A 26,811-nucleotide genomic window follows, 5' to 3' on the forward strand; every position below is an offset into this window, starting at 1 on the left:
CTATAATCTTGAGGGTACAGTCTTTCACCTCTTTGTTGATGTCAATTCAGAGGCAATCTTCTTTTTCATACAGTTGTCAATGGTATTACTTTCTTTACCTCTTCTTCCTGTATTAATTATTCTATATCAATGTGACAGATTTCTGTACACTTTGCATTTTGTTTCTTAATGAATCATTTTATTAATTCAATGAATTTTGTTGAATTCTTTAATTAATTTCATATAGAGCACCATATCATCTGCAAATAGTGACAGTTTTAATTCTTTTTTATTTAGATGTGTTTTATTTATTTTCCTTTGTGATTGCAAGTGTAATTATTCCAATGCTATTTCAAATAATAGACATGAAAATGAATATTCTTCACTTGTTTTGAGTTTTCAAGAGATCGCTTTCTTTATTTCACAATTGAGTATATAGTTATTCATGAGGTAGTCATATATACTCTTTTTCAAGCTGAGATTGTTTCCTTGTAGAAGCCTTCTGTGAAATATTTTTATCAGTAATGCATAGAGTATTCTATTTCTTTTTCTGTATCTCTTGAATATTCATATGATTTTTTTGAAGTGGTGAATCACATAATTGGTTTCTGGATGTTGAGCCATTCTTGCATTGCTGGTATCATTCATACTTGATCAAGGTGTGTACTTTTTTTACTATATCATTCAATTTGGTTTGGTACAATTTTTTTGAGAATTTCAGTGTGTACATTTATCAAGAATATAGGCCTGTAAGTTTCTCTAATTATTTTTGCAGTTTCTTGCATTAGATTTGGTACCAAGGTAATGCTGGCCTCTTAGGATAAATTGGTGAAGGATATGTACTTATCATTGTTGTCATATTTGTTAGAATTCCCTGTAAATCTCTCTGGTCTTGGGCTTTTATTTTGGGGTGTTTTAGTTACAGATTCAAATGTATTTCTAGTAATTGGTTTGTTCAGGTAGTGTGATTTGTCATGATTTAGCCTTCAAAGGGAGTATGATTTAAAAATTTTCCATTTTATTAGATAGTCCAATGTGTTGTACCTAATTGTTGATGGTAGTCTTCAAAAAAATCTTTGTGTTTATGTAGTGTTGATTGTTGTTTCCCTTCTTTCTGCTTTTATTTCTTTTTGTTTTCTCTGTTTACTGCTTCATGGGTCATCTTAGAGGCTTTTCAAATTTATTTCTCATTTCAAATAATGAGTCATTAGTTTTATTTATCTATACATTTTTCTCAATTTTTATTATGATACTGATCTTTGTTTTATTTTTAATTCAACCTACTTTTTGTTAATTCATTTTTAATGTATTTAGAAATTCAAATGATTTTATCAAAATTTTTCTGGTCTTTAGTTAGAACTGTACAGTTGTAGTCTCCTCTTACAAGAGCTTTTCATAAATACACATTTTCCAAGACCATATTTGAATTTATATTTGTCTCAGTGCAGTTGTGGTTGTTCTGTTTCTTTTAATATTTTATTTATTTATTTATTTTAGACTGGGGAAGTTAGACAGAAAGAGGGGTAGAGAAACATCAATGAGTGGTTGCCTCTCACATACCCTCTACTGGGGACCTGGCCTGCAGCACAGGCATGTGTCCTGATTGGGAATCGAATCAACAACACTTTGGTTCACAGGCCTGCACTAAATCCACTAAGCCACACCAGCCAGGGCCTCTGTTTTAAGTTTTGATTTATTGAGTGTTTCATAGTATATTGATTAATTTCCAGATGTATTGTGTGTTTTTGTTTTCTGTCCTATATTTGATTTCTAGTTTCTTACCATTATGGTCAGACAATACAGTTAACATAGCCCTGCCTGGTGTGGTTCAGTGGACTGAGCACCAGCCTGCGATTGAAAGGGTCACCAGCTGGATACCCTTTCAGGGCACATGCCTGGGTTTCAGGCCAGGTCCCCAGTTTGGGCACATGAAAGACAAACACACTGATGTTTCTCTCCCCCACTTTCTCCTTTCTTTGCACTCTCTCTAAAAATAAATGAATATAATCTTTCTAAGCAAAGGAAAAATATAATTAATATAACTTAAAAACTTTTAATTTATGGAGAGCCATTTCTTTCTCTCAGTACAAGATCCATCGTCAAAGTTTTCCATGTGAAATAGAGAAAAATATGTACCCTGCAGTTTTAAATGCAATGGTCTGTAAATATCTGTCAAGGATACCTGTTTTGCAGTTAGTCTAATTTTATGTTTTTAATTGTCTAAAACACAGTGCTTTAAAATAATATTATTTTTCTTTAATCATTCCATACCACATTTAATCCTTGAAAGGAGCCCTTGAAATAAATGCTTTTTTACCTCAGCATTACAGACAAGGAAAGTGAAAGGTCTTTTAGCTACTTTAAATTCACAACATCATTAATAGGATTTCCAACTTTTCATCCAGGAACTGTCTGTTTCCCTAATCATCCCTATCTAGTAATAATACAGTAAGGAAGTTTAAATAGATTAGCAAGATGGGTAGAAAAAAGAATAAGGTGGCTCTAGCAAGGGGCTCTTAGCAGGATTTTTACACCTGACTCTGTGGGTCTGAAGTTCACAAAGTCTACCTACAGGTTGTCTGTATGGCACAGGATGAATATGGTACAATTGATCATTCAAAAGCATTAGAAAAAGGCCAGAAGTTGAAGTGTAAAAAATAACAAAGTGGCAACAAGATTAGGAAGGGGTTGGACAAAACCCAGGGTACATCCAGGCTCTTCTCACCCATAATGCCATTCTGTCCTCCCCAGGACATGCTATAGAAATGGGAGGCACTTTCTCTGGGCTCAAGGACCACTAACTTATGTCTATTTTCTTGTGATCATTCATTTAAGTTCACATTTGGAAAATGCCTACACATACAAAGAATGCTAAGAAAATACCACATATGACATATGTGGAGGAGACATCAAGTGATATCTATTTTGACTGCATGATGCTCTGACCAAAACTGAAGATCAATTGTTGTACCTGCTCCTTTCTTACTGAGTTATGATAAGTGTGTCAAGGTGGGGCTGTTTGAATGAGGTATATAAGATACAGAGTTGAATGTGTGAACTGCATCCAAAATGATACCAAATATCTGAGTGGGCCTGGGGATTTTCTGCTTCCCCCAGAAATCCCTAAACAGGCCACACCAAAACCAAACACCTAGACTAGATAAATGGCATCTGAAACTCCTTGGCAGTTTGCTTTCCAGGTGTTTGTTTCTAACTTCAGATGGCCACAGGCCAGTAAAGATGGAGGCAGAAGGCCTTTTATGAGTGAGTAGAACTTTATAAAGATCAACAAGCACAGGAAGTCCAGCAATATATTCTATAAAACCAAGTACCAGGTAAACACTAGCCATGGCTGATCCAATGTGTCTACCCAAATTTATGTAAAATATATATTCTAACATCTTTCACAGAAGCACAATGAGACTCAGAGAAAGGAGTGGTTTGCCCCAAGACACAACCTAGAAATGGGCAGAGTCACCATGTGACATGGAGTTGGTCAGTGCTCACCTAGTGAAACACTGGCCCAGGATATTTTGGGTGCTGCTGAATGTCAGAAGGGAAAAAACATAGGTAGTCATGTAAATGAAGGTCCTACATGTAAAGTATAGTACCATGGACACTATGGGCACTTCAAGCATTATGCCTTTTGGAGATTCCTCAATGTACGAGCCTCACCCAGGGACAAATTGGTGTCATGCTCACAATAAGTTATTTTAAAAAGGGAAATAATGTCACCCACATTACATTTACAAACAGAAGAATAAACTTCTGGAGTTCACCCAGGAACACTCAGCACTTCAGAGATGTTTTTGCAGGCACAAGTGTGCCCAAGATGAAAAATCTCTAAGCTATAAATGTATAATTTGAGTTTCATGGTGAGGAGAATTATTCGATTATTGTTCTCAAGGCATTTTGTTAGCTGAAGAACAACTGGTCCCCCTTTATGGGTAGTCTGTATTAGGAGCATAGTCTCGGTGAGTCTGAAGCCCACAACCTGATTATAAAAATAAGAATAGGAGACCACTGTACTTAAACAACAATAAAGAAATGGATAAGATAAAATTAAAAAGAAAGAATACAATAATAAAAAACTAATGGCTTACAGATTATTAAAAAAAGAAAAGGGAGGCCTCAAGATTTCAAATTGTCCCTCAAAGACTTACAGGCCAGAAATATAAACCCCCTAAAGTCTGGATGAGCCACATTTGGTTTAAGCTCTGAACCTTCATCAGTCATGAAAAGGAGGGAAATATCTGCAGAATGCCTTTCCTTTTCAATCTGGAGACAGTGCGCAGGAACAACACACACAACCAGAACCTTCTTGATCTCAGTGAAGATACTGATTGCTTTTTTATTTACTTTAAATTGAATGTTGGTACTCCTATTATGGAGATTCCAAATTTCTAAAAGTGGCAAATATTTAATGATTTCAGGAAAAGAGAAATAATACATTCCAACAAAGAATCTGTATGATAACTCAGGATGGAAGAAATCTGATTCTCTGGTAGTCCAGTTTACAGGTGCCTCAAAGTTTCATTAAAACAAGTGCTCATCAATGACCAATGGAAAAACACATTTGAGGACCAGAACACAAGGGCAGTTTCCATTTAAAATAATGATAAATTCATAGTCAGGCTGTTAGCAATACAGTAGTTAAAAACAGAGAGAGAGATAGTGACATTGTGACAGCTACAGCCTATTCAGGTTGGAATCAGGCTATACCTATAATATATATAAATATTTCACCTGCCTATCTTTCTATCCACAGCCCCATTTCTGAGTGAATTTATTGAAACAAAGTGTTGTATGATACCAGTCTTCCTATATACAACCATCCTTTACATGACTTCCTACCTGCTCACTTATCTGGCATAACACCAAACAACACATTCTGGACCTGCTTTTCAAGAAAGTGGGTACTAGCTCATCCCCATGGCTCAAGGTGACTCTGCCAATATCTAGTTAGTGTCATGGGAGAATCCCCTCATCTGTATGAGACTCAGTTTGCATCTGTGAAAATTGGGATGTATAAACTAAAACTTGGGTAATTTTAGATGGATTAAATGGATTAGACATGGCAGGTTTGCCCCTGATGCTTCTTTCTGTAGCATATGCACCTGGCCCAGCTGTGGTTGTTGTATTATGTGAATTTCAATGTTCCATAAAAATCACTTGCCTTTTTTCTCACTGACCTGTGGCCATTATGAGTTTTAAAAAGCACATGAAAAGCAAACCTCAAAGAGCGTGTGATGCCACTTATGAGGTCCTGGTGTGTGTTTCTGTAGCCAGGTTAGACATTTAGGCAGGTGGCAAAAATCCCAAGGCCCTCTCAGATTTTTCATATGATTTGGAATACACTTCATTCATAAAACTATATATTATATTCCTGCTAATGCAGACACATTCTGAGACAACTTGCAACACTAGTGAAGGAGGCAGAACAAAATCTGTTAACTTCAGTTTTAGTAAGAGAGTCAGGTAGTTGTAGAAGAAATTACCTGAAATCTCTTTGCCATAATTTACTTGTGCTATTTTCATAGCTTTGTTGCATCTCTGGTGGCATTTTCCAAATGGGGACTACAAGGGTGATCAGGATGGATCACAGGGTCATACAAAGGGGGAGTGGTTTTTGTGTCCAGAAGAAAAACCTCATATCTCTACAGAACATAGGATTAATTCAAGAGCATTAGTTTGTGCCTGGCAGGATCCTGGATTTGCTCCAAGACCATACTAATTTGTGTCTTCTTCAATTTGTTTTCACTGGAGGTGCTAGCCCTGCTCTGGTGTCCATCACCTTTGCCTTCACCATCATTGTTTTGTGCCATAAAAGGACATGCAGCCAGACCCTGGAACATCAAGTTCTACAGAGTCATTTGTACAAACATGGATAGAACCACCAGCAAGAAAGATCATTTCTTTTTCCAGGTTTGTCCAAACTGTCCTTGAGTTTTATTTTCTAAACTTATAGAGAATGTGAAGGGCTAAAAACATACATAGTTCCAAGTTTAAAATTTTGGAACAGCCAGAGATAGGTGGTCATTTTAATATACAAAATATACCTTTTGTTCCTTTATGTGAAATAGTGTGATTAAAAGGGACTTGACTCAAAATGTCCTTGTGATAATAAACGTGGAGTGAAACTTTTCAATGCAGTAATTTTAATTTATACTATATGTTAATAAATTAACTATAAATAATGACCTCACCTGACACTTTAAAACACTTGGTATCATAGATATTTACAAAATATTTTCTTGCCCTGGCTGGGGTGGCTCAGAGGTTTGAACATCTGCCTGTGAACCAAATGGTAGCTGGCACATGCCTGGGTTACATGCCAGGACCCCTTTTTGGAGCTCCTGAGAGGCAAAATATCAATGTTTCTCTCACACATTTATGTTACTCTCCCTTTCTTTCTCCCTCCCTCCCTCCCCACTCTCTGAAAGTAAATAAAAACAATCTTCAAAAAAAGGCTTTTATTAACATTTGACTATGTAAGTTTTACACTGTGTAAGTTTTATTGAATAAAAAAAACCCCTCAAAACAGCTGGCATTTGACTTCTATCATAACAGCTTTTAATTTGCATGTCTGTAATGATCAGAAACATTGAGAATCTTTTCATAGTCTATTAAACTTTATGCCCTATTTACTGAAACATCTATTAAGGTTCTTTTTCTATCTTTTAAATTGCATTGATGCATTTTTGGTGTTGATTTTCTATGTTCTTTATAAATTAAAGAAAGGGTATCAAATCCCTATCACATATATTGGGAAATTCCAATGTTTTCCTTTTCCAACCATGTTGATATGATCATGGGCAAATCTGCACACTCACTTCATAGACACCGAGTCACTGAGGGAATAGAGGATAAAGAGTGAGGTAGGGCAAATCTCGCTGGCTTCCTACCTACCCCAGAGGCATCACATTTCTCTGAGAGACTCTAAGTGATTTCTTATCAAAGCCTGTGGTTATGTCTTACACATCTACCTGTTCCCTTTCTTTGGTGGAATCTGTTTCCAGACAGGATGAGAATAAGGTCAGATTGCCATCTGGCTTTTAACTTGTTGCACACCCTCATGACATGCAAGGAAGTGATCCCAGGGGACAGACAGAACATGTGAGGTTGGGGATCAAAGCACATTGGTAGGGAGGAGTAATGCAAGGATTTCCCCCAAATGTGGTCCTAGTACCTTCTCACTGCTTTACACCCAAAGCCACTGGGACAATGCCCTCATACACTCTCTCCAGTGTGTCACAGTGCATGAGAGGCAGTGTGGTGTAGGAACAAGCATTGGCAGTTGGTCACCCTAGGCCTAGTAGGAGTAGGTCATTGGCCATATGCTTCATTTTTGCTGCTGTGTGGTTTTAAGCAGATCCCTTGCTGCATATATACATTTTTTTGAATTTTTTATTTTATGAATTTAATGGTTTGGCAAGAGAAATGTAGAAGGCGAGTGAGAAACATCAATTTGTTGTTCCACTTATTTAGGCATTCTTTGTTCAATTTTTGTATGTCCTGACTGTCGCATAAGGCACATACAAAACCTGCAAACTTAATGTATAGGGATGATGCTGCAACCAACTGAGCTACCTAGTCATGAAATATTTAATCACTTATTTACTTTGTTTCAAACCCATATAATCTACACATTGCTCTCATGTTGTTGTTGTTGTTATGGTAAGAAATGCTGAAATCCACAACCAATCGACATTGCACCAATGTTGCCAACATCTATCCATCCACTTGCCTTTTTTGGGCTTTGTTGTGGTATATGCAGAGACAGATTTCTCTTAAACTTTTTTTAAAAGAATTTATTTACTTTTAGAGAGAGAGGAAGGGACAGAGAAAGAGGTGGGGGGAAACATCAATGTGGGGATACCTCTCCCATTCCCCCATACTGAGGACCTGGCCCACAACCCAGGCAAGTGCCCTGACTGGGAAGTGAACCAGTGACCCTTTGGTTTGCAGGCTGGTGCTTAATAAACTGAGCCACACCAGACAGGGCAGATTTTTCTTAAACTTTTATGTAGCCTGGTTTATGGTTCTTTGCCTGTATGGCTTCAGGATCATTTGTATGCCTTGGAAAGACCTCCTACCTGTTCTGGATGTGGTAGCTTTATGGTGGGGTGGGCAAAACCAAAGACAACAAAGGAAAAACATGGGATAAATCAGGAGGAAAAGAGGTCTTATAACTTGTGCCATGAGTGCTAGATGAGGTTTCCTTGAGATGTAGACTTAAAAATCTGTAAGGGTTTTTAGTTTTTAGGAGTTCCATAGAAGGATTCTTTATTGTGCTTTATTGCATTCTTTAAAATCTGTATGGTTTATTAATCAATGCGCCCCAAATAAATTCAATATTTAAAAGAGGAAAAAGTGAAAGAAAAACCAGAAAATGGTTCTTCCGTTGTTCTCCTGTGAATACTCACCTCGCTAAGGTTTTAGAGTCCCTAGGCACAAAAATTTTCCTAGGTCCTCCTGGGAGCCCAGGAATAGCTGGTGTCTCACTTGGAAGCTTGGGCCTGTAATGCATTAGACTTCAGGGAAATCTTTCAAGTCCGTGATGCCTGCTTGGTCCCCTGTCCTGGCTGCTGGCCCCAGAGAGCCAGTAATTTTCCATGTTCTCCTTTCCCTGCTATGGATGGGCACATCGTGCAAGCCGGGAACTCCCAGGTGGACTCCCCACCACCCACCAAAGGCTGAGAAACTGGATCCCAGCTTGAGGATGAGATCGGCCTGCTAGGAGGGCCAACTGGTTCAGTCCCGCTGACATTCCAGCCTCTGTCGGGCGCCACCTGTCGGCTGCTTGTATATTTCTTTCCTGCAGAGCCACGAAGGAGGTGATTTGGCAGTGGTGGTGGAAGAGGATGACTTACAATGCACCAGTGGCACTGGGGAGATCTTGCACACGGTGCGGGGCCTCAGTGCTCAGCCTGTATTCTGGGGATTGGACCTGCAGGACTCTTGAGAGGGTGGCTCCCTGCATCTCCAAGGACACCTGGAATGTTTGACCTGCATTCACTCATGCTGCCCCTTCTCCCACTGGGATCCAAAGACCAAATGATGACACTGCCTGGCAATAGCAGATGTTGATGCCTGGAGCCCGCTCCAGAGGTGCCTACCAGTTCTGGGTGTATGAGGTGGATGCACAGGATGGCACACATCTGGCCACCTTTGCTCCTGGGGTCCTTTCCTTCCTTGGCAGCACCTCTGAAATATTTCTAAGTCCTGACCTGAAGATGTGAAGAGACAGGCCACCCTCTGCCTACGTGGGTTCCAGCTGATGTCTACCTAGCCCATGTGTGTGTTGGCCTGACTGCTGGTCACTAAAGCAGACTTTCTTGTCAACTGAAGTTCCCAAGGTGGGGACATCCATGGGCTGTGCACTGAGGCACTTGGAGGGCGAGTTTGTATGGACACGGGTAAGCCTGGGTCCCAGCCACTGGACTAAATTTTTTACACTGTTTTCTCCAAAGACCCCAGTTTGGGGAGTGCTGTGAGCTGTGCTGTGGGTGAAGAAAGCCGGACACTGGTCTTGTCTTGCATGGTGTCTCCTCCCATTCTTCCTGTTCTCACCTCCTCCCTAGGTGACCAACAGAGCAGGTGTCCATGACTGGTTCTCCAGTGCCACCCACACATGGCTTTTGGCTTTAGAATGTGCATCTCTGGCTGTCTGGATGACTATTAACCTGGGTGCTGAAGCTAACCAATTGACCTGGCCTGGAGTTAGACTGATGGGCGCAGCAACTGGGTTGAGAAGCTGACCTGACCAGTCAGTCCCATACTCATCAACTTGTTCACTTAAAAATACTGCGCATAGGATGATTAAGCTTTCTCCAAGTGGAGGGGGATGGAAAACAGAGGCATAAATGCTATGTAACACTTATTTTTTTTTTGCAAATATGGCTGGTATACAACAGCCTGTTACTTGCAGATGTACAATAAGTGATTCGATATTTACCTTGCCTATAGTGCAATCAACCCACATTATCTGTTCAGTTGTCAACATGCAAACATATGACAAGATTATTAAAGTTATACCTCTCTTTTTCCAAAAAGAGTAAACACATGACCATGTAGCATATTATCATTGCCATGATTACCATTTCTTCACTGCCTATCGTTTATGAACGTTTCACAGTGGCATCTTCTACTACAACACATAGTGACTCCAGTCAAGTTTCTTTGCCCAAAAAGGGTACCCAGTTGACCCCTTTCTTTGAGGAAATTTCTAAACTGGCACAGAACCAGTTGCCCCAGGTGGGAGCCCTGTGTGACTTTTCCAAGTTCACCAAACTTGCATTCAAACAAGCTCTTCAGTGGCCTGGCCTTGCCACTGTAGAAGCATAGGGGAGGAGTTATTCCTTGACACAGTGACCATCCCAGAACCAGTGGTGTTGGAACACAAGAGGAAAGAAGAAAGGACAGAAAGGAAAAAGCAAAGAGGAGAGATGAAGAGAGAGAATATAGTTTCCAAAGTCCCCTTCTGCTGCCATGATACTAGAGGAGGCCTAGCTGCTGAGGGGGTGACCATGTTTCCAAACTGGAGGGCTCAGTATGGAGCCCAGTAGTCAGTCCCCACTGGACTGGTGGTCACTTTTATAGCTTCCAGAGGATAAAGGTCAACCACATGGTTGGGCCGAGAGTAACAGATGTGGAGGGCTGATGGAGGCAAGCAGGGGAAGGGTATAGGGGATGAGGGAGATGGGTAAGCACATTGTGCAGTGGAGAGCAGAAGGCAGTTTAGAGGTTCATTGTAGGTATTCATAGCAACCATTGCCATTGTTTTCATTTATTCATAACATTTAAAATAACATATAGAAGTATCTCAAATATAAATTTCCTTCATGTACATCTGAAATGAGGTCTCATCACTTTCAGAATATTGATATATGCTACCTGCAGAAATGTAAATATGTGATTACTTCCCACTCCTTCCCCTGCCTTCATTTTCTGCAAAATTCCAGTGGCTGTGTAGTAGCTAATCCTTGTTTAACTCTACAGGCTATTTTTTCTTGGATTCTGGGGAGATAAAACATTTTAAAAAAACAGCAAAGCACTCAGAATTACACCCATTCACACTGTCATTAAGTATGTGGCTTCTGTGGTGTTCTCACTCTCCCTCCATTCTTGTCTCCCCTCCTACCCATCCCAAACCATCCTACCCCAACTCACACAACACCACAATCACCAACACGACCACTCTCCCAATCACAACCCCAGACCACCCAATCTGCTGTATCACTCTAGGGTTTCACTCTTCTGGCAATGGCATAGGAATGGAATCATACTCTGTCATCTTTGATGACCGGGCTCATATCATGTAGCACAAGGTTTACTACATGTAGAGTCACCCATGTTTGTGCATGCATCAGTGTTTTGTTTCTTTGTATGGCTTCAAAATTTCCCATCATAAGCCTTTTTTTATTTTATTTTAATTGTTGTTCAAGTACAATTTTCTATCTTTTACTCCCATCCCAGCCCACCTACCCAGCCCTCCCCACCTCTCTCACATTTCCACCCACCCCTAGTTTTTGTCCATGTGTCCTTTATACTTGTTCCTGTAAACCCTTCCCCTTTTCCCCTGATATTTCCTCTGGTCTTCCCTTTGGCCACTGTTAGCCCGTTCTCTATTTCAGAGTCTTTGGTTATATTTTGCTCGTTTCTTTGTTTTGTTGATTAGGTTCCTGTTAAAAGTGAGATCATATGGTATTTGTCTTTCACCACCTGGCTTATTTTGCTTAGGATAATGCTTTCCAGTTGCATCCATGCTGTTGCAAAGGGTAAGTGCTCCTTCTTTCTTTCTGCTGCATCATTCCATTGTGTAAATGTAGCATAGTTTTTTGATCCATTCATTTACTGATGCGCACCTAGGTTGCTTCCAACACTTGGCTATTGTAAATTGTGCTGCTATGAACATTGGGGTGCATAGGTTCTTTTGGATTGGTGTTTCAGGTTTCTTAGGATATAATCCTAGCAGTGGGATTGCTGGGTGAAAAGGCAGATTCATTTTTAGTTTTCTGAGAAAATTCCATACTGTTTTCCATAGTGGTCATACCAGTCTGCAATCCCACCAACAGTGCACTAGGGTCCCCTTTTCTCCACAACCTCTCCAACACTTGTTTGTTGCTTTGTTTATGATGGCTATTCTGACTGGTGTGAAGTGGGATCTCATTGTGGTCTTAATTTGCATCTCTCTGATAGCTAGTGATATTGAGCATCTTTTCATGTGTCTTTGGATTTTCTGTATGTCCTCCTTGGAGAAGTGTCTGTTCAAGTCCTTTGCCTATTTTTTAATTGGGTTGCTTGTCTTCTTAGAGTGGAGTCATGTAAGTTCTTTATACATTTTGGAGATCAAACCCTTGTCTGAGGTATCATTGGCAAATATGTTTTCCCATACAGTTGGTTCTCTTTTTCATTTTAATGCTGTTTTCTTTAGCTTTGCAGAAGCTTTTTAATTTGATGAGATCCCATTTGTTTATTCTTTCCTTTATGTCACTTGCTGTATGGGACATATCAGTGAAAATATTACTGTGTGGAATATCTGAGATATTTTCCTGCCTATGTTCTCCAGAAGGACTTTTATGGAATCACTATTATATTTAAATCTTTTATCCACCTTAAATTTATTTGTGTATATGGTGTAAGTTCGTGATTGAGTTTCATTTTTTTGCATGTAGCTGTCCAGCTCTCCCAACACCATTTGTTGAAGAGGCTATTTTTGCTTCATTTTACCCTGCTCCCCCCATTGTCAAATATTAATTAATCATTATTAAACAGACATGGGTTTTTTTCTGGGCTCTCTATTCTGTTCCACTGGTCCATGTGTCTGTTCTTTTGCCATTATCAGGTTGTTTTGATTACATTGGCTTTGTAATATAGCTTGATATCAGGTATTGCGATTCCTCCTACTTTATTCTTCTTTCTCAAAATTGCTGTGGCTATTCAGGGTCAGTTTTGGTTCCATATAAGTTTTTGTTCTATATCCGTGAAATATGCCATTGGTAATTTAATAGGTATTGCATTGAATCTCTAAATTTCTTTGAGTTGTATGGACATTTTGATGATGTTACTTCTTTCAATCCATGAACACAATATATGCCTCTATTTGTTTCTGTCTTCTTTAATTTCTTTCTTCAGTGTTATGTAGTTTTCTCAGTATAGGTCTTTCACCTTCTTGCTTAGGTTTATTCCTAGGTATTTTATTTTTCTTATCCCTATATCAAATGGAATTTTTTCCTGATTTCTGTTTCTGATATTTCTTTGTTGGTATACAAAAATGCCTTTGATTTCTGAATACTGACTTTGTATCCTGCTGTTTTGCCAAATGCATTATTAGGTCGAACAGTTTTTTGGTGGATTCCGTAGGGTTTTCTATGTAGACTATCATGTCATCTGCAAACAATGAGAGTTCTGTTTCCTCTTTTCCAATTGGGATGCTTTTTTTTTTTTCCTTTTCTGATTGCTGTGGCTAGGACTTCCAATACTATGTGAATAGAAATGGTGAAAGTGGACAACCTTGTCTTGATCCTGAGCTTACTGGGGAAGTTTAATTTTTGTCCATTGAGTATGATGTTGGCTGAAGGTCTCTCGCATATGGCCTTTATTATGTTGTGGAATGCTCCCTCTATTCCCATTTTGCTGAGTGCTTTTATCATAAATGGATGCTGTACCTTATCAAATGCTTTTTCCACATATATTGATATGACCATGTGATTTTTGTCTTTGCTTTTTTGTGTGACGTATTATGTTTATTGACTTGCAAATACTGTACTATCATTGCATCCCTGGGATGAATCCCACTGGTCATGGTGTATGACCTTTTTAATGTATTGCTAGGTGTGGTTTGCCAATATTTTGCTGAGGATTTTAGTGTCTATGTTCATCTGCAATATTGGCCTGAAGTTTTCTTTCATTGTTGTGTCTTTATCTGGTTTTGAGATTAGGATGGTGCTGGCTTCATAGAAAGAGTTTGGGAGTCTTCCATCATTTTGGATTTTTTGTAATAATTTGTGAAGGATAGGGGTTAGCTTTTTCTTAAATACTTTGTAGAATTCTCCTGTGAAACCGTCTGGTCCAGGGCTTTTGTGTGTCAGGAGTTTTTTGATTACTGCTTCAGTTTCATCAGATGCTATTGGTCTCTTCAGGCTTTCTCCTTCTTCATTCAGTTTTGGAAGATTATGTTTTTCTAGGATGTGGAACAAGTTAAAAGCTAGATGGCAATTTGACCTTATTCTCATCCTGTCTGGGCACACAATCTACAAAGAAATGGGAACAGGTGGAGCTGTAGATCACCAGAGGCTTTGATGAAAAATAATTTAGAATGTGGCCCTGCCTGGCATAGCTCAGTGGATTGAGGATGGGCTGTGAACCAAAGTGTTGCAGGTTTGATTCCCAGTCAGGGTACATGCCTGGGTTGCAGGCCATGACCCCCAGCAACCGCACATTGATGTTTTTCTCTCTCTCTCTCTCTCTATCTCCCTCCCTTCCCTCTCTAAAAATAAATAAATAAAATCTTAAAAAAATAATTTAGAATCTCTCAGAGAAATGTGATGCCTCTCAGGGAGGTAGGAAGGCCAGTGAGCTTTGCCCTCCATCACACTTTATTTCCTATTCCCTCAGTAACTGGGTGTCAATAAGATGACTGTGCAGATTGGCCCATGACCACATCAATGTGGTTGGAAAAGAAAAATAATGAAATTTGCCAATATATCTGGTAAGGGTTTAACACCCAAAATTTATAAAGAACATAGAAAATCAACAACAAAAAACAAGCAATACAATTTTTTTAAAAAGAAAAAGAACTTGAATAGACACTTCTCCAAGGAGGGCATAAAAGGTTAATAGACATATGAAAAGATTCTCAATGTCACTAATCATTAGAGAAATGCAAGTTAAAAGCTGTTATAGTAAAAGTCAAATGCCAGGTGTTGTGAAGTGGTTTTTTGTGTTAGGCAACAAAACTTACACAGTGATTCACATAGTAAAGTGTTGATAAAATCCTCTTTTAAAATGATTGTATTTGTTTACTTTTAGAGAGAAGGGAAGGGAGGGGAAAAGAAAAGGAGAGCAACATAAATGTGTGAGAGAGGTTTGATTGGTTGCCTCTCAGGTGCTCCCAAAAGGGGACCTGGCATGCATCCCAGGCATGTGCCAGTGACTTTTTGGTTCAGAGGCTGATGCTCAATCCACTGAGCCACACTGGCCAGGTCAATAAAATCCTTTATAAATATACATGACATCAAGTGTTTTAATGTGGCAGTGAAGGTGATTTTTATAATTAATTTATTAACATATAGGATTATAATTGAAAATTACTGCTCTTTAAAAATTTTATTCTACGTTTATTCTCACAAGGACATTTTGAGTCACATCCCTTTTAATCTTAGTATTTGAGATAAAAATCACAAAAGGTAAGTTTTGTGCATTAATATGACCCCCTATCTCTGGCAGTTCCAAAATTTTAGACTTGGAACTGTGTACATTTTTAGGTCTTCATATGTTCTATAAGTGTAGAAAAAACTCAAAGGGAGTTTGGATAAACTGGAAAAGAAGTCGGTTTCTCACCAATGGTTCTACCCAGGTTTGTTTTACAAGTGACTCTGTGGAACTTGCATTTACAGGGTCTGTCCACATGTCCTTTTATGGCACAAACCAATGATGGTGAAGGTAATGGTGATGGACACCAGAGTGGGGCTAACACCTGCAGTGAAAAAAATAGAAGACATAAATTAGGATGAACTTGGAGAAAACCCAGAATGCTGCCAGGCATTCCTCCTCCAAAAACTAATGCTCTGAAATTAAACCTATGGTCTGTAGAAACATGAGGTTTTTCTTTTGGACACAAAAATCACTGCCTTTGTATATGGTCCTGTGATCCATCCTGATTCACCTTCTAAGCAACATTTGAGAAATGACACCAGAGTCAAGAAATACTGTGAAAATGTCATAAGTGACCTATGGCAAAGAGATTTCAAATAATGTCTTCTATGACTGTCTGACTCTTACTAAAACTGAAGTTAACAGATTTTGTTCTGCATCCTTCACTAGTGTTGTAAGTTGTCTCAGAATATGTCTGAATTAGCAGGTGTATAATATATAGTTATATGAATGAAGTATCTTCAAACTCACATGAAAAATCTGTTTGGGCCTTGGAATTTTGCTGCCTAGAGGAATGCCTAATCTGGCCACCCCAAAACACAAACCAGGACCCCATAAATGGCATCACAATTTTTTTCATGTACTTTTTTTTAAGATTTTATTTATTTATTTTTACAGAGAGGGGAGGAGAAGGAGAAAGAGAGGGAGAGAAACAGCAATGTGTGGTCGCCTCTCACATGGTCTCTGCTGGGGACCTGAGCCGCAACCCAGGCATGTGCACTGACTGGGAATCAAACCAGTGACAGTCCAGTGCTCAATCCACTGAGCAACATGAGCCAGGGCTTCATGTACTTTTTAAAACTCATAAAGGTAAGTGGTTTTTATGGAAAGTTAAAATTCATGAAGTACAACAACCACAGATGGGCCAGCTGCATATTCTGCAGAAAGAAGCATCAGGGGGAAACCTGTCATGATTAATCCATTTAATCCATCTAAAATTAACCAAGGTTTATTTTATACCACTCACTTTTCAGAGATGCAAACTGAATCTCATACAGATGAGGGGATTCTCCCATGACACTAACGAGATGTTGTCAGAGTCACCTTGAGCCAAGGGGATGACCAGTGCCCACTTTCTGAAAAGCAGGTCTGGAAAGTGTTGGTTGGTGTTATGCCAGGTGAGCGGGCAGGTAGGTAGTCATATAAAGGATGGTTGTACATAGGAAGGCTGGTATTATACAACACATTTGTCTCAATAGATTCACTGGGGCTGTAGATAGAAAGATAGGCAGGTGAAATATTTATATATATTATAGGTATAGCCTGATTCCACCTGAATAGGCTGTAGCTGTCACAATGTCACTACCTCTCTCTGATTTCAGCTACTTTATTGCAAACAGCCTGTGAATTTATCATTCTTTTCAATGGAAATGACCCTTGTGTTCTAGTCCTCAAATGTGTTTTTCCATTGGTCATTGATGAGCACTTGTTTTAATGAAACTTTGAGGCACCTGTAAACTGGACTACCAGCAAAACAGATTTCTTCCATCCTGAGTTATCATACAGATTCTTTGTTGGAATGTGCTATTTCTCTTCCTGAAATCATTACGTATTTGCCACTTTTAGAAATTTGGAATCTGCATAATAAATGTATCAACATTCAATTTAAAGTAAATAAAAAAGCAATCAGTATCTTCATTTGAGATCAAGAAGGTTCTGGTTGTGTGTGTTGCTCCTGCACACTGTCTCCAGGTTGGGAAGGAAAGGTATTCTCCAGATATTTCCCTCCATTTCACATGTAGATGAAGGTTCAGAGCTTAAACAAAATGAGGTATATCTAGATTTTAAAGAGTTTATGGTTCTGGCCTGTAAGCCTTTGAACTACAATCTGAAATCTTCAGCCTCTCTTTTATTTTTTTAAATAATATTTAAGCCTTTTTTTCTTATCGCACTCTTTATTTATTTGTTCTTTTATTTTGTTTTATTTATTTTTTAGTGTTCTTTAACTTCAGTTTTCTCCTTATTTCTATAATCAGGTTGTTGGTTTCAGACTCACTGAGGACAATGCTCTTAATGTAGTCTCCCATAAAGGGGGGGACAGTTGTTCCTCAGCTACTAAATGCCTTGTAAGCAACAATTGCACAATTTTCCTCACCATTAAACTCAAATTATACATTTACAGCTTAGAGTTTTTTCATCTGGGCCTGCAGAACATCTCTGAAGTGCTGAGTGTTCCTGGGTGACCTCCGGAAGTTTATTCTTCTGCTTGTTAAATATATATGGATGACATTCTATCCCTTTTTGGATCATTTATTGTGAGCATGACATCATTTTGTCCCTGGATGAGGCTTACACATTGAGGGCTGTCCAGAAGGCATAATGCTTGAAGCGCCCATAGTGTCCTTGGTACTGAACTTCACATGTAGGGCCATCATTTACATGACTACCTACTTTTCTTCCTTTCTGACATTCAGCAGCACCCAAAATATCCTGGACCAGTTGTTCACTAAGTAAGCACTGGCCAACTCCATGTTACATGGTGACACTGTCGATTTCTTTGTTGTGTCTTGGGGCTAAACCCTCATCTCTCTGAGCCTCAGTTTGCTTCTGTAAAAGTTGTTAGAAAATATATTTTATGTGAATTTGGGTGGATACATTGGATTGGCCATGCCTGGTGTTTACCTGGTAGTTGGTTTTGCAGAATATATTGCTGGACCTGCTGTGCTTGTTGATATTTATAAATTTCTACTCACTCATAAAAGGCCTTTGGCCTCAATCTTCCTTTGCCTGTGGCCATTCAAAGCTGGAAAAAAAACACCTAGAAAGCAAACTGCCAAGGACTTTCAGAGGCCATTTATCTAGTCCTGGTTTTTGGTTTTGTTTGTGAACTATTTAGGGAATTCCAGGGGCAGCAGAAAATCCCCAGGCCCATTCAGATATCTGGTATCATTTTGGATGCAGTTCACACATTCAACTCTGTATCTGATATACCTCATTCCACCAGGCCCACCCTGAAACCCTTACTATAACTCAGGAAAAAAAAGTAGACACAAGTGATCTTCAGTTTTGGTCAGAGGATCAGGCAGTCTAACTACATATCACTTGATGTGTACTCCACATATGTCATATGTGGTGTTTTCTCTGTATCTGGAGACATGTGGACTTGAGTGAAGGATCACAAGACAATAGATATAGGTTTGAGTCCATAGAAAGTGCCTCCCATTATTATAGTACATGTCCTTGGGAGGAGAGAATGGTATTATGGGTGAGAAGGGCCTGAAAGTACCCTGGATTTGGTTCAACCCCTTTCTAAACTCATTGTCACTTTGTTATTTTTCCCACTACAACTGCTGGCCTTTTTCTAATGCCTTTGCATGATCAACTGTATCATCTTTATCCTGTGTCGTATAAACAACCTGCAGGTAGACACTGTGAACTTCAGACCCACAGTCAGTTATACAAATACTGCTAAAAGCCCCTTGCTAGAGCCACCTAATTCTCTTGTCCCTCTGTCTAATTAATTTATTTAAAATTCCTTACTGTACTATTACATTATATGAATGGCTGAGGAAACAGACGTGGATGAAAAATTGGAAATGCTATGAATGGTGTTATAAATTTAAAGTAGCTAAAGTGCCTTTTGGTTTCCTCATCTGTAAAGCTGAGGTAAAAAAGCATTTATTTCAACAGGTCATTTTGAGAATTAAATGTGATATGAGATGATTAAAGAACAAAATCTTATTTTAAAACACTGTTTTACACAATTAAAAAATAAAATTAGACTAAATGCAAAACAGGTTTACTTGATAGATATTTATAGATATTTATTTTTTTCTTTCTAAGTAATTTTTATTTTTAAAACAACTTTACTATTTGATTATATTCCTGTAGAAAAAATATGCAGACAAATATAAAGAAAATTTAAATTATGCAGTATACCCCCAAAATACAATAAAAGATTTTATATCTTCTTAGTCTTTTTGCACATTTATGTAGAATTTTAAAACAAAGTCAGTACTGTAAAATGCTTACATATCCTTTTTTTAATTGAGCAACCAATTCTTTGGGACATTAAATATTACATAAACACATGATCTTTAGTTGGCTGCTTCACAATCTACTTAGAGCTAAACCATAATACATTTCCAATTTTTAGATATTAAGATGGTTTTGAATATTTGCTATTAAAACTGACACTATATTAAACATCCTTCTTTATACATAGTCTTTGTATGCATTTCTAATTTTTAAAAGATAAAAGGAGGAAACCAGCACAAATATGTAATTATTTTTAAGCCTTTGGATACATTTTACCAAACTGCTCTCCAGAAGACTGTACCAATTTGCAGTGACACCAATAAACAGTCTAAGTGTCCCATTGTCTTTATGTTTCTTGGCAACGCAGGAAACTGCATGTTACCTCCCAACCTTGTTATGAATTTAATGGGAGAAGGAGGACTGGTATCTTCTTGTCTTTGTTCTACAGTGTAGGAATGTTTCCATGTTTCCTGGTTATTTGCTTTCCCTCTTTTTTGAAGCAGTCTGTGTCTCTCAGAAGACACCCTTCACATTGGCACGGTCTTGTCTTATCACATGTTCTTCCTTAGCAGGTAAGGGCATGAAAGCTTTCCACATTTCAAATTAAGCAGGAATTCCTGAAATGACTAGACTTAGAAAGTCTTCTTGCCTTCTGGGCAGCCAGGCTATTTTAATGTCTTGGTAATAAAACAGAGAACTGGGCCATATTCTTCAGGTTATGCAGGGTTTCTGACCATTCCATGGACCCTATCTGAGGTATGGTAGTGAGGAGTAAACTTGTGGCTTTATTGGCATTTTCTTTCAGAGTCTTTAAAACCCGGTCCACTGAAACCGCTTCCTCGTGTTCCTTCCAGCAATCATAATCTGTTGCCATGGCAATACTTGCATAGCAAAGTCCAGCCTCCTTAGCAAGAACCACCTCTGGAACTGTGGTCATGTTGATAACATCCGCCCCCCAGGTTCGAAACATGAAGCTTTCTGCCCGGGAGCTGAATCGAGGTCCTTCGATTGTAATCATCGTCCCTTTTGAATGGCACCGCAGTCCTAGCTTCTTAGCAGTTTCTGTGAGGACCTCTCTCGTTTTGGGGCAGAACGGCTCAGCCACTGATATGTGGCACACTCCTCTGGCACAGAAATGACTCCCATCGTAGAAGGTCTGAGGCCTTCTGGTGGTCCTGTCGATGAACTGATCGATGATCACGATATCGCCGGGCTGAATCTCCTCCCTCAGGGAGCCGCAGGCGGTGGTCACCAGGATGTGCGTGCAGCCCTCCTCCTTCAGGGCCCACACGTTCGCCTGGTAGTTGACGTTGGAAGGCATGATGGTGTGCTGCCTCCCGTGCCTTGCAAGGAGGACGCAATCAACATTCTTTATCTCCCCCAAAATTAAGGCATCAGAAGGCTTGCCAAATGGAGTATCCACATATTTCTCGGTTCTTCCTTCTAAGATTTCTGGATCATCCAGGCCTGTTCCACCAATTATTCCAATCTTCACAGCTGCAGGGGTGGCACCTGAGGCATTTCTGCACCTGGGAAAAGCTGCGGAGTGCGATAGATATTTATAGATATTTAAATACAGTATTTAAAACTGCACAGTACACATTTTTTCTCTATTTACATGGAAAACTTTCCAAGATATATCTTATACTAGAAGCAAAAACAATCCTCAATAAATTTAAAAATTAAAGTTATATCAACCATATTTAGTTTGTCTTTTTAAAAAATATATTTATTTATTTATTTTTATAGAGAACACAAGGAAGGAGAAAGAGAGCAAGAGAGACATCAATGTGTGGTTGCCTCTACCATACCCTCTACTGGGAACCTGGACTACAACCCAGGCGTGTGTCCTGAGAGGGAATCGAACTGGTGACTATTTCATTTGCAGGCTAGTGCTCAATCCCCTGAGCCACACCAGCCAGCGCTATGTTAACCATATTTTCTGACCACAATGGTAAGAAACTGGAAATCAAATATAGGTAAGAAAACAAAAACAAGCAATACATTTGTAAATTAATCAACATACTGCCAAACACTCAATAAATCAAACACTGAGACAAACATGAAACCAACAGCTACACTGATACAAATAAAAATGGAAATATGGTTTTCTTTTTCTTAATATATTTTATTGATTATGCTATTACAGTTGTCCCATTTCCTCCTTCACTCCCCTCCACCCTGTACCCCTCTCCCACCCACATTCCCCCCCTTTAGTTCATGTCCATGTGTCATACTTATGAGTTCTTTAGCTTCTACATTTCCCATACTATTCTTGCCCTCCCCCTATCTATTTTCAACCTACATTCTATGCTACTTATTCTCTATACCTTTTCCCCCTCTCTCCTCCTCCCACCCCTACTGCTAGCCCTCCATGTGCCCTCCATTTCTGTGGTTCTGTTCCTGTTCTAATTGTTTACTTAGTTTCTTTTGGTTTTGCTTTAGGTGTGGTTGTTAATAATTGTGAGTTTGCTGCCCTTTTACTATACATGTCTTTTCTTTATCTTCTTTTCTTAGATAAGTCCCTTTAGTATTTCATAAAGTAAGGGCTTGGTGATGATGAACTCCTTTAATTTGACCTTATCTGAAAAGCACTTTATCTTCTCTTCCATTCTAAATGAGAGCTTTGCTGGATAGAGCAATCTGGGATGTAGGTCCTTGTCTTTCATGACTTGGAATATTTCTTTCCAGCCCCTTCTTGCCTGTAAGGTCTCTTTGGAGAAATCAGCTGACAGTCTGATGGGAACTCCTTTGTAGGTTACTGTCCCCTTATCTCTTGCTGCTTCTAGGATTCTCTCCTTCGTTTTTACCTTGGCTAATGTAATGATGATGTGCCTTGGTGTGTTTCTTCTTGGGTCCAACTTCTTTGGGGCTCTCTGCGCTCCTTGGATTTCTTGGAAGACTGTTCCCTTTGCCAGTTTGGGGAAGTTCTCCTTTATTATTTGTTCAAATAACTTTTCCACTTGTTGGTCCTCCCCTTCTGGTACCCCTATAATTCGGATGTTGGAATGTTTAAAGGTGTCCTCGATGGTCTTAAGCTTTTCTTCGATTTTTTGAATTCTTATTTCATCATGCTTTCCTGCTTGGTTGATTCTATCTTCCTTCTGGTCCACTGTATTGTTTTGAGATTCAGATTCCTTCCTTTCACTATTGGCTCTCCTCTGTGTATCTTCCTGCATCTCTTTTATGGTAACCTGCATTTTTTCATGTAATTTGCATCCAAAATCAACCAATTCCGTGAGCTTCCTGATCACCAGTGTTTTGAACTGTGCATCTGATAGATTGGCTATTTCTTGGTCACTCAAAAGGATGAGTCCTGGGGGACTGATCTGTTCTGCTGGAAACGTGTCTTATGTCTTTCCCTGTCTCTCCTATTATTTTATTTATTTATTTTTTCCTCCGGTCTGGTCGCTCTTGTTATGGTGGGGGGCGGAGCCTTAGGTGTTCACCAGGGCTGGGCGCCCCAGTCGCTAGATTGTGACGTTATATGTGGGGGTAGGGCGGGGGCGGGAGCAGGGACAGGAGGGATCAATGGCGACAGTTCTGTTCTCCTGGAGTCAGACACTTCCCTGGGCTTCTGGGCCGTGAGCTCTGCCCTGGTCCACAATCGCTGCCCCACTGATTCCCCCAGCCGCTGCTTGTGTACTCAGGGATCACTGCTGCACTCCTGCGCCCCGGATGGCTGTCACCCCGATCCTGCGCCAAACTTCCCCCGACCTACGCATGCCGCCGACCTGCGCCAGCCCCGTGCCCGCTTGGCTCGTCGTCCTCTACTAGTCTGGATGTACAGGTCTACTTCAACTTCTTGGCTGTCCGACTTCCATTTAGATAAATCCTCTGACAGTTCTGATATTATGACTGCAAATCATTGTTGTAAATTATTGTTGTTCTGTTCTTGGTTGTGCGAGAATGTATGGTGCATCCACCTATTCCTCCATCTTGCCAGAAGTCCGAAATATGGTTTTCAAAACCTGGACTTATCAGAGCTGTTACAAAAGGAAACTATAACTATAGAGTCCTAGCTAAAGAACAGAAAAATTTCAGCGAAAACATTTGAATTTCTAAATACATTAGAAAAAGAAGTAACAAAACAAAAGTTGAAGTAAAATAAAACTAAGATAAGTGCCATAATAAAAAAAGTAGAAAACAATGTAAAGACTAGTAAAACTAATGGCTCCTTCTTTGAAATGGTAAATAAATTTGAAAAGCCTCTAATAAGACCCATCAAGCAGTAAAGAGAGAAAACACAAATAAATAAAAGCAGAAAAAAGAGAAAGAACTATCCACACTACAAAAACAAAAACAATTGTTTAAAAATACCATCAACAATTATATGCAACAAATTTGACCACTTAGTGACATAGAAAATTTTTAAATTATAGTCCCTTTGAAGGCTAAATCACAAGTAATCACATTATCTAAATAAACCAATTACTAGCAATAAATTTGAATCAGTAATCAAAACACCCCCCAAAAAGAAGGCCAGGCCCAGATTGACTTACAGGGGAATTCTTACAAATATTTAAAAAGTTATTAGTACATATCCTTCTCAATTAATCCATAAATTGATGAAGTTCACTTATAAGTTTAATTAATGAGGCCAGCATGACTTTGATACCCAAACTAATGCAAGAGACTACAAAAAAAAAAGACTTACAGACCTATATTCTTGATAAATGTACACATTGAAATTCTCAACAAAATAGTACCAAAAAAAAATCAATAATATATTAAAATGATTATACACCCTGATCAAGGGTGAATTATACCCGTGATGCAAGAATGGCTCAATATCCAGGAAACAATTGATGTGACTCAACACATCAAAAAAAAATCATATGAATATTCACAAGATACAGGAAAAGATATAGAACACTATGTACATTACTAATAAAAATATTTCAAAGAAGGCTTATACAAGGAAACAATCTCAACTTGACAAAGAGAATATATGACAACCTCATGACTAACTATATACTCAATTGTGAAATAATGAAAGTGATGTCTTTAAAATCAGAAACAAGTGAAGAATGTCCACTTTCATTATCATTTGAAATAGTATTGGGAGAGATCTAAGATGGCGTCGGAGTAGGAAGGAGCAGATTTGGCTTTCCTCTGCTCAGGGGAGAAAATCCTGACCGATCTATGGAGTAGAAAGGCAAGCAACCAACATATTTCAGCATTTTTGAAAACAGAGGACCAAGGATTGTGGCAGAACCAAAAGAACAAAGAACGGATCCTAAGGGGAGTGCTGCAACAAGGTAGGGTCCCAGGACAAGCGTGTGGTCCCGGGGCTGCAGCCCCAGGCCCGGGGGCCGCTGCTGGGTTTACCATAGGGTTCTTGGAAGAGAGCCAGGTCAACTGCTCCCTCCCCAGCCGAGCAAGGTCTGAGAGGCTCTGGGAGGAATCCAGGTGCTGGCAAACACACCGGGGTGGTGAGCAGCTTTGGAGGCAGTGGACACCAGAGCCGAGTCACCCAGCGGACCCGGACTCCCACGGTCACTGTTCTGGCTGGAGCTTTGGCGGTGAGAGAAGCCAGGCCACTGTGGGGAGCAGCGGGCTCGAACGGGAGGAATTTCTCAAGAGGAAGGAGTGAATAGACACAGACACTGTTTGGGGAATTCTCCTAAAGTGATCAGTGGCTCTAGCCTGTCTGCTCCCCAGCTGTGAGCGTGCAGGCACGGGCTCACTGGCAGCGGACGGGCCGCGCCCGCTCACGGGAGCACCGGTGCAGGAGCGCGCCTGCAAGGAGAGCATCCCCGAACCCCAGCCCACAGCAGTATCCCTGTGGAAAGACCTGATTCCCACACCCAGGGGCCAAAAGCTGAGGAGCCAGTGTGAACTCCATGGGCCAAGGAAGAAAAGCCAAACAAATCATCCTTCAGCCTGCCTCACCAGCAAGAGCAGAAAAACCGGTTTGGCCACTTTGAAATTAAGAGACTTTTTAATTTGATTCTATTTTTTTAACAATTTTTAATTTTTTAAGTTTTATTGTTTTTATTCTCTTTTGATTTCTTTTTCCTCTCTTACCTGATTTCTTGTTTTATTCCTTCCTCCTTCCTGTCCTCCTATTTTATCTCTTCTTCCTTCCTTCGTCTGCCTTTTCTATTTTTTACTTTTTTAAATTTTTTTCCTAAATACCTACAAGTGAGACAAAATCCTGGATCGGTGAAAAGACCAAAGTTGAACCCAAAGAAGGGGCATCACAACAGCTGGGACAGTGAGATAAATGTCACTCTGCTATTACAGAGAACCTGCAAGTTATTGCATATTTGTATTATTATTATTTTTCCAGTGTTCCTACATCTTTTTTTTAACAGTATTTTTATATCCCTCTTATTTTTGTATAGCCTGCTTTGCTAGGCTGGATTTATTGTATGACCTGACAGCTTTCCCCTGATATCTCTTTCTATACTGTATTACTAATCTACTGTCAATTAACTCACCTGTGTCCCATCAGCACACTACTCGATGTTCTGTACTTCCTATTCTTGTTACCTAGATCTCATAGACTGTGCCATATGAATGTTGCCATAATATTATTGTAAATAACTGCTGTTCCATGCAATTGTAATTACTTCACAACACCCCCCTCCCAGATCTTAGCCCATTTCAAAGTTTCCTGAACTCTATTACTCTAGTGGTTAACTCTATTCTCTCACACACTACACCTATTTACTATCCTTTACTCTCACCTTACCCCAGAATCTGACCGCCCACAACCTCTCTGCTTTATAGATTCAACTCACAATCCTTCCTCCCCCAACAAGAGTCTTATCTTCTTTCCATCCTTTCTAAAAATCAGCTAGCTGGGTGGAAGACCACGGTTAACACTATACATAGTGAAAGAATCTCCTATATCTTCCCTACTTGCTACTACTGTAAATAGCATAGAATTCTGTGTTGCTGTCTTAAACCATTTTGCCTTCCCCCTCCAACTGATGACAAAAAAGAATAGGTGGAGGAGGTGAACACCTGGATACCCACTGGAAGACGAAACCCAACAACAAAGGAACCACTAACAGATAACAGCAGAAGAAGGTGAGTAACCACAGAAACCTCAATCCAGGACTTATCTGGAAATACAACTAAACAGTAGAGACAGTACCCAATACAAACAACTGAACAAGATTTCTTTAAACCTTGTACACACAGAAGAACCAGCTTCAACACAACCTGCCCTCACCAGCACAACAA

At 39.5% G+C, this 26,811-nt stretch overlaps 1 protein-coding gene across 1 annotated transcript; it reads right to left on the reverse strand.

Moving 5' to 3' along the window:
• Nucleotides 1-19,731: 19,731 nt before the first annotated feature.
• Nucleotides 19,732-21,163, reverse strand: LOC114496998 (S-methyl-5'-thioadenosine phosphorylase-like; the record flags this gene model as incomplete). Its single annotated transcript, XM_036027500.1, has 1 exon — nt 19,732-21,163. A coding segment is annotated over one exon (879 nt), but the record flags the coding sequence as incomplete, so codon positions are not given.
• Between the last annotated feature and the right edge of the window lie 5,648 nt (nt 21,164-26,811).

Source organism: Phyllostomus discolor, chromosome 5 (assembly GCF_004126475.2).
Source record: "Phyllostomus discolor isolate MPI-MPIP mPhyDis1 chromosome 5, mPhyDis1.pri.v3, whole genome shotgun sequence".
Classification (NCBI taxonomy): domain Eukaryota; kingdom Metazoa; phylum Chordata; class Mammalia; order Chiroptera; family Phyllostomidae; genus Phyllostomus; species Phyllostomus discolor.